Below are 12,500 nucleotides of genomic sequence, written 5' to 3'. Positions count from 1 at the left end.
CCCTTTAGTGGCCGATGTGTAAACTACAACAACTTGTGACGTGTGTGTGTGTGTGTGTGTGTGTGTGTGTGTGTGTGTGTGTGTGTGTGTGTGTGTGTGTGTGTGTGTGTGTGTGTGTGTGTGTGAGGCAGTGAAGCAGCGTCTGGAGCAGATGGCGCGTCCTCAAGGTGTTCGCCTGCACACGGCGCACGTGCTGTGCATGGACGCCATCTTGAACGTGGGCTTGGAGATGGCCAGTCACAACCACGACTGCTGGCCACACGTCTTCAGGTGCGACACCATGTGACCTCATCATGTGACCGCGTCATGTGACCGCGTCATGTGACCGCGTACATGCCCCCGCAGGGTGACGGAGTACATCAGCTCCCTGGAGCACAGTCACTTCGGCGACGCCTCCTCTCAGCCGCCGCCGCTGCCTACCGTCGCCCAGCGCGGGGACCCAGAGCCCACCTGCGAGCCCCAAGACCAGGCTCCAGAGCCGGGCCCCGGATTGCCGGTCATCCGGCCGCCAACCATCCAGGAGCTGCTCGGCGGCGGAGGAGGGCGGAGTCTGGACCTGAAGGCCGGGATCCTGATGACGGGGCCCGGCGCCGCCAAGGCGATTTGTACACTGTCGACGCAGACGGACAGGTGAGGTTCTCACCAGCAGTGACACGCCCCAGCCAGCAGGTGGCAGCATCACAACAACACACCAGGATAGTGTGTTATATAAACTGCTTGGAGGACTCGGTCCCAAACACCCCTCAATCTTTGACCACATCCACTGCGCCAAAATGTCTGTTCGAGATCCACCCGTTTGTTTGTTTTTCAGATTATTAGTAGTCAAGGAGGCCGATTAGCGATATTTGGAGGCGATGTTCACTAGCGGTAAAAGTGATTTAAACATGAAAGACGTAAAGTTGTGAGGAGTGAGCAGAATTCTCACAAGAAGTCAAATTGAAGCCCTGTCTCATAAATATTATTATTGACAAGAAGAATCATTTTTATCACTGAAGTCATTTAAAAAATACATTCTCGGTAGAGATGTCCGATAATGGCTTTTTTGCCGATATCCCGATAATGTCCAACTTTTAACTACCGATTCCGATATCAACCGATACCGATATATACAGTCGTGGAATTAACACATTATTATGCCTAATTTTGTTGTAATGCCCCGCTGGATGCATTAAACAATGTAATAAGGTTTTCCAAAATAAATCAACTCAAGTTATGGAAAAAAAATGCCAACATGGCACTGCCATATTTATTATTGAAGTCACAAAGTGCATTATTTTTTTTTAACATGCCTCAAAACAGCAGCTTGGAATTTGTGACATGCTCTCCCTGAGAGAGCATGGGGAGGTTGAGGTGGGCGGGGTTTAGGGAGTAGCGGGGGGTGTATATTGTAGCGTCCCGGAAGAGTTAGTGCTGCAAGGGGTTCTGGGTATTTGTTCTGTTGTGTTTATGTTGTGTTACGGTGCGGATGTTCTCCCGAAAAGTGTTTGTCATTCTTGTTTGGTGTGGGTTCACAGTGTGGCGCATATTTGTAACAGTGTTAAAGTTGTTTATACGGCCACCCTCAGTGTGACCTGTATGGCTGTTGACCAAGTATGCATTGCATTCACTTGTGTGTGTGAAAAGCCGTAGATATTGTGTGACTGGGCCGGTTTATTGGCGCTCTGTACTTCTCCCGACGTCCGTGTACACGGCGGCGTTTTAAAAAGTCATAAATTTTACTTTTTGAAACCGATACCGATAATTTCCGATATCACATTTTATAGCATTTATTGGCCGATAATATCAGCAGTCCGATATTATCGGACATCTCTAATTCTAGACAGAGGCAGCACGGTGGTACAGGGGTTAGTGTGTGTGCCTCACAATAGGAAGGTCCTGGGCTCAAGATTTTTCTGGAGTTTGCATAATTCTGTCTGTTTAAACCCCAAAATCATGGATTTTGATGTTGGCATTCTAACGTTTTATGTTAGCTTTTTAGCTAATTTTGTATGTTTAAACCTAAAAATCATAAATATTCATACCTGCCGCCAACTTGGAAGTATGCTAACGTCTCTTATATTAGCATGCTAACGTTTCATCCTAGCTTTCTTTTTGTTTAAACCTAAAAATCCTGGTTTGTGATGCATGGTGCTGTTGAGCAAGTATTCTAACAGTTGGCATGTTAACTGTTAGCATACTTGTGAGATTGTTGGCGTGCTAACTTTTTATGCTATATTTTTAGCAAAATGTGTATGTTTAAACCTACAAATCATGGTTTGTGATACATAGTGCTGTCGAGCAAGTATGCTAACAGATAACGGGCGTAAGTATACTACCTGTTAGCATACTTGTGGGAACGGTAACAGGCTGACATTTTATGCGAGCTTTTTAGCAAATTTTGTATGTTTAAACTTAAAAATCATGAATTTTGATACTTGGCGCCATCGTGAAAGTATGCTAACGTCTCTCATACTAGCATGCTAATGTTAGTATGCTAACCTTTTATGCTAGCTGCAGGAATAATCTAGTTACTATCTACAAACCTCGTTTCCGTATGAGTTGGGAAATTGTGTTAGATGTAAATATAAACGGAATACAATGATTTACAAATCATTTTCAACCCATATTCAATTGAATGCACTACAAAGACAAGATATTTGATGTTCAAACTCATAAACTTAATTTTTTTTTTTGCAAATAATAATTAACTTACAATTTCATGGCTGCAACACGTGCCAAAGTAGTTGGGAAAGGGCATGTTCACCACTGTGTTACATGGCCTTTTCTTTTAACAACACTCAATAAACGATTGGGAACTGAAGAAACTAATTGTTGAAGCTTTGAAAGTGGAATTCTTTCCCATTCTTGTTTTATGTAGAGCTTCAGTCGTTCAACAGTCCGGGGTCTCCGCTGTCGTATTTTACGCTTCATAATGCGCCACACATTTTTGATGGGAGACAGGTCTGGACTGCAGGCGGGCCAGGAAAGTACCCGCACTCTTTTTTTACAAAGCCACGCTGTTGTAACATGGCTAAATGTGGCTTGGCATTGTCTTGCTGAAATAAGCAGGGGCGTCCATGAAAAAGACAGCGCTTAGATGGCAGCATATGTTGTTCCAAAACCTGTATGTACCTTTCAGCATTAATGGTGCCTTCACAGATGCCTTCACAGGGCACTAATGCACCCCCATACCATCACAGATGCTGGCTTTTGAACTTTGCGTCGATAACAGTCTGGATGGTTCGCTTCCCCTTTGGTCTGGATGACACGATGCCGAATATTTCCAAAAACAATTTGAAATGTGGACTCGTCAGACCACAGAACGCTTTTCCACTTTGCATGAATCCATCTTAGATGATCTCGGGCCCAGAGAAGCCGGCGGCGTTTCTTGATGTTGTTGATAAATGGCTTTCGCTTTGCATAGTTGAGCTTTAACTTGCACTTACAGATGTAGCGACAAACTGTATTTAGTGACAGTGGTTTTCTGAAGTGTTCCTGAGCCCATGTGGTGATATCCTTTAGAGATTGATGTCGGTTTTTGATACAGTGCCGTCTGAGGGATCGAAGGTCACGGTCATTCAATGTTGGTTTCCGGCCATGCCGATTACGTGGAGTGATTACTCCAGATTCTCTGAACCTTTTGATGATATTATGGACCGTAGATGTTGAAATCCCTAAATTTCTTGCAATTGCACTTTGAGAAACGTTGTTCTTAAACTGTTTGACTATTTGCTCACGCAGTTGTGGACAAAGGGGTGTACCTCGCCCCATCCTTTCTTGTGAAAGACTGAGCATTTTTTGGGAAGCTGTTTTTATACCCAATCATGGCACCCACCTGTTCCCAATTAGCCTGCACACCTGTGGGATGTTCCAAATAAGTGTTTGATGAGCATTCCTCAACTTTATCAGTATTTATTGCCACCTTTCCCAACTTCTTTGTCACGTGTTGCTGGCATCAAATTCTAAAGTTAATGATTATTTGCAAAAAAAAAAAAAGTTTATCAGTTTGAACATCAAATATGTTGTCTTTGTAGCATATTCAATTGAATATGGGTTGAAAATGATTTGCAAATCATTGTATTTTGTTTATGTTTACATCTAACACAATTTCCCAACTCATATGGAAACGGGGTTTGTACTTTATCTACTTCAAAATGTCAAATATCGGCGCCGATAATAGGTGGATCCCTATTGTCTGTACTTTAAAATGTGTGTGTGTGTATTGCAGGTTGTTTGAGGAAGCTGCGTCCAAACTGAACCTGGTGGCTCTGGTGGGCTTCCTGCAGCAGCTGCGGAAGGCGTCTCAGTGTCAGTTGTTTGATTCTGCCACAGAGACGGGCGATTATTCACTGGCAATGCCTGGTACTCACACACACACACACACACACACACACACACACACACACACACACACACACACACACACACACACACACACACACACACACGTCACGATCTCGATCACTTGCCTTGTTTCTGATATTTCCTGGAAGTTTGATGAAGCAGTCCTGCGGCGTGTTTACTTGTGTGTGATATAATGTGCGATACAAGCAGTCCTGTGGCGTGTTTACCTGTGTGTGATATCATGTGCAATACAAGCAGTCCCGCAGCGTATATACTTGTATGTGATATCACGTACGATACAAGCAGTCCTGCAGCGTGTTTATTTGTGTGTGATATCATGTGCGATATAAGCAGTCCTGGGGTGTGTTTGCTTGTGTGTGATATCATGTGCAATACAAGCAGTCCCGCAGCGTGTGTACTTGTGTGCGATATATTGTGCGATACAAGAAGTCCTGCAGCATGTTTATTTGTGTGTGATATCATGTGCAATATAAGCAGTCCTGCGGCGTGTTTACTTGTGTGATATCTAGTGCTATCAAGCAGACCTTCAGCGTGTTACCTTGTGTGCGATATCATGTTCGATACAGGCAGTCCTGCAGAGAGTTTATTTGTGTGTGATATCATGTGCGATACAAGCAGTCCTTCAGCGTGTTTACTTGTGTGCGATATCATGTTCGATACAGGCAGTCCTGCAGAGAGTTAATTGTGTCTGATATCAAGTGCGATGCAAGCAGTCCTGCGGCCCGTGTGCTTGTGTGCAATATCATGTGCGATACAAGCAGTCCTGCAGCGTGTTTACTTGTGTATGATAACATGTGCGATACAAGCAGTCCCGCAGAGTGTTTACATCTGTGTGATATCATGTGCGATACAAGCAGTCCTGCGGGGTGTTTGCTTGTGTAAGATATCATGTGCGATACAAGCAGTCCTGCAAAGTGTTTACATATGTATGATATCATGTGCGATACAAGCAATCCTGCGGCGTGTTTACTTGTGTGTGATACAAGCAGTCCTGCAGCATGTTTACTTGTGTAAGATATCATGTGCGGTACAAGCAGTCCTGTGGCGTGTTTACTTGTGTGTGATATCATGTGCAATACAAGCAGTCTCGCAGCGTGTGCACTTGTGTGCGATGTCGCGTGCGATACAAGCAGTCCTGCAGCGTGTTTATTTGTGTGTGATATCATGTGCGATACAAGCAGTCCTGCGGCATGTTTACTTGTGTGTGATATCATGTGCGATATAAGCAGTCCTGCGGCGTATTTACTTGTGTGATATCCAGTGCTCTACAAGCAGTCCTTCAGCGTGTTTCCTTGTGTGCGATATCATGTTCGAGACAGGCAGTCCTGCAGAGAGTTTATTTGTGTGTGATATCATGTGCGATACAAGCAGTCCTGCGGCATGTTTACTTGTGTGTGATATCATGTGCAATATAAGCAGTCCTGCGGCGTATTTACTTGTGTGATATCCAGTGCTATACAAGCAGTCCTTCAGCGTGTTTCCTTGTGTGCGATATCATGTTCGAGACAGGCAGTCCTGCAGAGAGTTTATTTGTGTGTGATATCATGTGCGATACAAGCAGTCCTGTGGCGTGTTTACTTGTGTGTGATAACATGTGCAATACAAGCAGTCTCGCAGCGTGTGCACTTGTGTGCGATGTCACGTGCGATACAAGCAGTCCTGCAGCGTGTTTATTTGTGTGTGATATCATGTGCGATACAAGCAGTCCTGCGGCATGTTTACTTGTGTGTGATATCATGTGCGATACAAGCAGTCCTGCGGCGTGTTTACTTGTGTGATATCCAGTGCTATACAAGCAGTCCTTCAGCGTGTTTCCTTGTGTGCGATATCATGTTCGAGACAGGCAGTCCTGCAGAGAGTTTATTTGTGTGTGTGCTATCATGTGCGATACAAGCAATCCTGAGATTTTGGGGTAGATCCGGATCGCCATCTGAATTCAGGACTTTGATAACATTGGGATGTACAGCCGTGCTTTTTTCAGTTTTTAATATGATCCAAATAAAAGTGATGAATTGTGTCAAAGGTGAAAGGTACTTCTGATTCTATGACACCCTTTTCTGGATTTGTTCTCCTATTCAACAAAGAAATGTCCAAAGAAAGCTAAGATATTTTAATTATTTATTTGAGACCAAAACAGACTCTGATTGTTAGCAGGAATGTTTTGGTCAAACATGGGAAAAGGCAGTAATACAGCATCAATCTCAAATGAAACCCATTTAGAGAGTAACCTTTGACTAAGAGACCAATACAATAAAAATAGTGATCTTCAGCATCACAACAGTCCTTGTCCCATGTTCTTTGGATGTGTGGGGGACGATGCAAGAAGAACCTCCGTAGGTTTTATTGATCACACTCAGGAACACAAACAATTCTTCAACTTGACTTTTGTCGCGCAGGAGAAGCAAAGTCCACGTTGGAGCGCCACAGCGCCCTCCATCTCTTCCGTCTGGGCGAAGCCATGCTGCGTATCGCCAGAAACAAAGATCGTCCGCTGCTCCACATGATGAGGGCGTGGAGTGTGGTGGCGCCACACCTGGTGGAGGTAGGTAGCAGCGCCCTCCTCTCCCATACGGCTTGTCGCTGATGTAAAGAGATTAAGTGGACGGTGAACGTGTCCGACTGCAGGCGGCGTGTCACAAAGAGCGCCACGTATCCCGGAAGGCCGTCTCCTTCATCCACGACGTCCTGACGGAGGTTCTGACCGGCTGGGTGGAGCCGCCGCACTTCCACTTTAACGAAGCGCTCTTCAGACCCTTTGAGCACATCATGCAGTTGGAGCTGTGCGACGAGGACGTCCAAGACCAGGTGACCCCTTAGCGTGCACGCTAGTCAGCTGCTTTGGTTACAGTAGGCAAGGGGTTCATGTGGCGTCCTTACTGGTGGATCCCGCGTTATATGATGAAGAATCCTTGCTTGGCCACTAAGTGACCGTGGCGGCCAGTTGTCTGAAGGCGAAGGCGGGGCGGTCCTGGGCGAGGCTAATAAGGGCCGACAGGGGCCTGGTAGATGTCATCTGGGACGTCCAGGGCAACCGGGGACGGCGCCAGCTGCATTATTTGTGACTTGGTTGAACCACCAGTTGCGAAGGATGTCCCGGAGACAGTCACTGTGAAATGCATCAAAGCGGCGAGTAGTCTCTGTGGAAAGAGTAGGGATGATGTTTGAAATCGGTTCTCCCGGTTGTTCGATAAGAAAAGAACCGATTCCATGGACTCGAATCCCTTTTTGAGAACCGGTTCCCGTTATCGAGGCCACTATGGTAAAGAAAAAGAGTTGGTTCTTTATTCAAATCCCTTCCCACGTACAGGAAATGCCCTGTGGGACGCAATGTAATATGCCCATTTGATTGTAGACTCTTACTGACACCTTGTGGCGATATGAAAATACTATGCGTCATTAGTCTGGCCACTTCCGGGTTGGCGAGACAATTGAGAAGTAGACAAGTTGTGTTAGCTCTTACTAGCCTTGGAAAGGATTAGTCTGTAAGTAAACTGTTTAACTTGTTTATGTAACTCAATATTCAGGTGGAAAGTGTTTAAGTTTGATACTAAGATGTTTATTGAAAAACGATTTTTGTGCACCGTTTCAATGGATGTTTTGAGGACTTAAAGGGGAACATTATCACAATTTCAGAAGGGTTAAAACCATTAAAAATCAGTTCCCAGTGGCTTATTTTATTTTTCGAAGTTTTTTTTCAAAATCTTACCCATCACGCAATATCCCTAAAAAAAGCTTCAAAGTGCCTGATTTTAACCATCGTTATAAACACCCGTCCATTTTCCTGTGACGTCACACAGTGATGCCAATACAAACAAACATGGCGGATAGAACAGCAAGCTATAGCGACATTAACTCGGATTCAGACTCGGGTTTCAGCGGCTTAAACAGATTACGCATGTATTGAAATGGATGGTTGTAGTGTGGAGGCAGGTAACGAAAACGAAATTGAAGAAGAAACTGAAGCTATTGAGCCATATCGGTTTGAACCGTATGCAAGCGAAACCTGACGAAATCAACACGACAGCCAGCTCACACTGAGTTCCCGTTGACACCATCTTCGGTTTGACATCTTTTACTTTCACCTGGACACCTGTGAAATATGAATTTATCATTGCGATAAGTATTTTAATTGTACTTTAATTGAAACAAACTATTTGCCATCTCCAGTATCATGAGTATTCCACAGCGTACTCTAACATTAATTGTTACCTTTAGACTTCACATCAGGGTATATCTGAACTCCAATATCCGCTCTTGACAAAGTTTGATAATCATCCTCTTCAGAGAACAGTGAATGTCGATAAGAGTTCGAAAAAATGTCCTGTAGCACCTGTAACAAAATAATGGGGAGACTTCACTCAGGTTAACCATACCTAAATAGACACAAAATACTGCATTACACAAGACTACCCGAATGTACTTGAATGATTGAAAAAAAAAAATGTTTTTAAGCTAAATTATTGGTAAACACAGTTTATGTATAATAATTTACGTAAAACCGCAAGTAATGAATAAAGTTTTCATCAATTAATATATTCTGTAGACATACCCTCATCCGCTCTCTTTTCCTGAAAGCTGATCTGTCCAGTTTTGGAGTTGATGTCAGCAGGCCAGGGAAGCTAGGGTCGATATTCTTCTCTTGATCATCTTCGGTGGCATAAGGGACGGTAGAAGCGGTGTGAGCCAAGACATCCAGGGGGGTTTAGCTCGCTCGTCTGCGGGAACAAACTGCCGCCTCTGCTTGCCGTGCTACCGAGGTCCTTTGTCCCTGAATAGCTCACACACTCCGGCAGATTCAATGGGGGTCTGGCGGCAGATTTCTTTGACTTTATCGTTGGAAATGCATCTGCTTTGAGTGTCGCAGGATATCCACACATTCTTGCCATCTCTGTCGTAGCATAGCTTTCGTCGGTAAAGTGTGCGGAACAAACGACTGACCATTTCGTCGGCTTTCCCCACACCCTCGTATTTTGAACAAATTTCGTCCATTTTCTTGCCACTTTCGCATCTTTGGGCTACTGGTGCAACTTGAATCCGTCCCTGTTCGTGTTGTTACACCCTCCAACAACACACCGACGAGGCATGATGTCTCCAAGGTACGGAAAACAGTCGAAAAAACGGAAAATAACAGAGCTGATTTGACTCGGTGTTTGTAATGTGTTTGAGAAAATGGCGGATTGCTTCCCGATGCGACGTCACGTTCTGACGTCATCGCTCCGAGAGCGAATATTAGAAAGGCGTTTAATTCGCCAAAATTCACCCATTTAGAGTTCGGCAATCGGTTAAAAAAATATATGGTCTTTTTTCTGCAACATCAAGGTATATATTGACGCTTACATAGGTCTGGTGATAATGTTCCCCTTTAAGGTGGAAAGTGTTTAAGTTTGATACTAAGATGTTTATTGAAAAACGATTTTTGTGCACTGTTTCAATGGATGTTTTGAGGACTTAAATGGCTGCCAGTCGTGTATTTACACCATCGAAATAATTTCAACACTTGTTTGATGACATTTGTTTGATGATAGTACTGTATATTTGTGTGAAGCTAATATTTACATATTGTGTATTACATTTCAGTATGTTAATTGAATCACATAGCTTATACATTTGTCATTGTGTGTATTTCAGTAAAAAAAATAACAGTCCAGTGCAAAACAAAAGTAAAGATAGGAAAAGACAAAGCAAGATCAACAACAATAAAGGGCCTAAATGGATTAACCTGCTTTGGATTGTTTGTTAGCTGTCTGCCAAGCTGTATAACCTCAACACGTATAGTGAGGGCAGAACAGGCAATATGCAATTATTGCCAGGCTTCGCTCTCATGTAAGGGGGGAAGAATTGTTGATTGATGACTTTGATGTTCTTAGTGTCAGTGTGTGTGTAGTTAGTATGTTCCAATAGCAGCAGAAGTGCACTTTTTGGAGAGCTGTATTATTTTCAGTTTTGTGCCCAAGGGACTGATTTTATTTAATACTATATTATTATTTATACACCTATAGTGATCACAGAGACAGGTTGTTTTTGTGTTACTGTATATATTTGTTTTTCTGAAAAATCCCACTTAATATACTTTGGGTAACAACAGTCAATATTTTTTATTTTTTTTTTAGGGGAGTAACAGTCAATATTTATTTATTTATTTTATTTTATTTTTTTCTTATAAAATAAAAGTTAAACAAAATATTGTGTTTTTCCATATACAACAACCTATCTGGATTCGATAAGAGAATCGATAAGGAATCGGTTCGATAAGAGGATTCGATAATGGGCTCAAACTCGATAATTTCTTATCAAACATCATCCCTAGGAAAGAGTCCGAGTTTCAGATCCGTACAGGAGAACTGGCACCACGTAGGAATGGAAGATGGCAATCTGTGTGGAGTTTTTGTCTTTACACTCCGCCAGACTCACTGGCGTGCAATTTCAGGATCTGACGAGCAAGATCTGGCAAACGTCTTTTGGCAACTCCTGCAAGGTATCAAAGTCCCAAGGAAATATATTAATATCCTCCGGGATCTTCATGAGAACACCACCTGCAGAGTAAAAGTGCAGGGCGGAATGTCAGATATTTTTGTTACCACCTCTGGAGTTCGAAAGGGTTGCGTTGACGCACCAAACATCTTCAACATCGCGGTCGACTACTGAATCCAGAGCACACTGCATCGCTGCCCCGGTCTTGGAGTTAACTTCTGCTTCTGCTTCACGGACCTGTGCTACGCTGATGTTGTTGTGCTCTTCTCCACACACCTGGATACCATCACCAAAGCATTGTCGGTATTTGGGAAGAAGCCTTAGTCCTTGGCCTTACCGTTAGCTGGGCAAAGACAGAACGTTCAGTCATTGTCAGACCCCAGAACAGGTCAGTACCATCCACGATCGGCAGGTCGAAGCAGTCAAAGACTTTGTTTATCTTGGACCCAAAATTGCCAGATCATGCTTATCGGATCCTGAAGTTGCAGGTCGTTAGATGAAAAGTGGGGATTAATCCCTTTCCAATGCAGCCACCACTCTTCATAACAACTGACTCTGTGGTTAAAGTTGGAATTGCCACAAAACTATTCAAGATATTCAACTCTACTACTCAGCTAAAGTGGATAGTGCACGCTCCCAATTTGTCACATTTCATGTGTCGGGTGAACCGCGACGAAGAGGGCCTTATGACTCCCCTTCCTACTGTAGCAAAGGTAACCACGGTTGTCGTCTTGCGGTCGACTTGTGTAGGTGGTGACGTCCATCGGCGAGCTGGTGGAGATGTGTTCGCCTAACATCCTGTCCGGATGGCGGCCTCTTTTCAGCGCTCTGAGGACCGTGCACGGCGCCAAGATGGAGGTCAAAGACTACCTGCTGGGAGAATATTCCGTGGGTACGTGTGACACGTGCGAGCAGTTCTTTGGGAGCGCTCTTGGCGTCAACGGGACTTTTGTGGTTGGCGCAGGCGTCAAGTGTCAGGCACCCGTCTTTGATGTCTTTGAGGCGTTCATCAGCACGGACAACATACAGGTGTTTGCCAACGCCGCCACAGACTACATCATGTGCCTGATGAAGTTCGTCAAAGGGTTAGGTCAGTGCTCTTGATGTGGAGTCATGTGACAGGAACTCTATACCTGACTTGTCTGTGCCCTCCTAGGCGAGGTGGACTACAGGGAGATCGGCGACTGTGTCCAGACGTCGTCTTTCAGCTCCACCGACCTCTGCCTGCCGGCGCTCGACTACCTGCACAGATGTTCTCAGGTGCAACTTCCTGTTTTGGCTGCCAGCTTCCTGTTGTCGTCTGTCACGTGAGACTTGTCCTGCTCTTCCTCCCAGCTGCTGGCCAACATTTACAAGATGCCGTCGAAGCCCGTCTTCCTGGGGGCGCGCCTCGCCAGCCTACCCTCTAGGACATACGAACACTCGACGGGCAGCGAGGACGGCCTGGACGGCGTCCTGCAGGAGTTTGACGACGACACGGGTGAGGATGGCGTTCTTTCCGCTCCGTCACGCTGATGCGTGACAGCTCGATGATGTCCCGCAGGTCTGATCCAGGTGTGGATCCTGCTGTTAGAACAGCTGACGGCGGCCGTCTCCAACTGTCCTCGTCAACACCAGCCGCCCACCTTGGAGATACTCTTCCTGCTGCTGCGAGAGGTCGCCGTCGTGCCAGGTGATCTTTCCTT

At 44.8% G+C, this 12,500-nt stretch overlaps 1 protein-coding gene across 1 annotated transcript in view; it reads left to right on the top strand.

Moving 5' to 3' along the window:
• Positions 1-12,500, top strand: part of arfgef3 (ARFGEF family member 3) — a 47,065-nt gene that overhangs the window by 25,065 nt on the left and 9,500 nt on the right. The window contains exons 21-30 of the mRNA XM_061967509.2: positions 132-270; positions 346-630; positions 4,208-4,341; positions 6,741-6,886; positions 6,970-7,149; positions 11,566-11,707; positions 11,780-11,905; positions 11,972-12,075; positions 12,151-12,295; positions 12,359-12,487. Of these exons, the coding sequence (XP_061823493.1) occupies positions 132-270; positions 346-630; positions 4,208-4,341; positions 6,741-6,886; positions 6,970-7,149; positions 11,566-11,707; positions 11,780-11,905; positions 11,972-12,075; positions 12,151-12,295; positions 12,359-12,487 (1,530 nt within the window). The remainder of the gene's footprint in view (positions 1-131; positions 271-345; positions 631-4,207; positions 4,342-6,740; positions 6,887-6,969; positions 7,150-11,565; positions 11,708-11,779; positions 11,906-11,971; positions 12,076-12,150; positions 12,296-12,358; positions 12,488-12,500) is intronic.

This window comes from Nerophis lumbriciformis, linkage group LG02 (genome assembly GCF_033978685.3).
Source record: "Nerophis lumbriciformis linkage group LG02, RoL_Nlum_v2.1, whole genome shotgun sequence".
Taxonomy (NCBI): domain Eukaryota; kingdom Metazoa; phylum Chordata; class Actinopteri; order Syngnathiformes; family Syngnathidae; genus Nerophis; species Nerophis lumbriciformis.
This window is presented reverse-complemented; position numbering and strand designations above follow the sequence as displayed.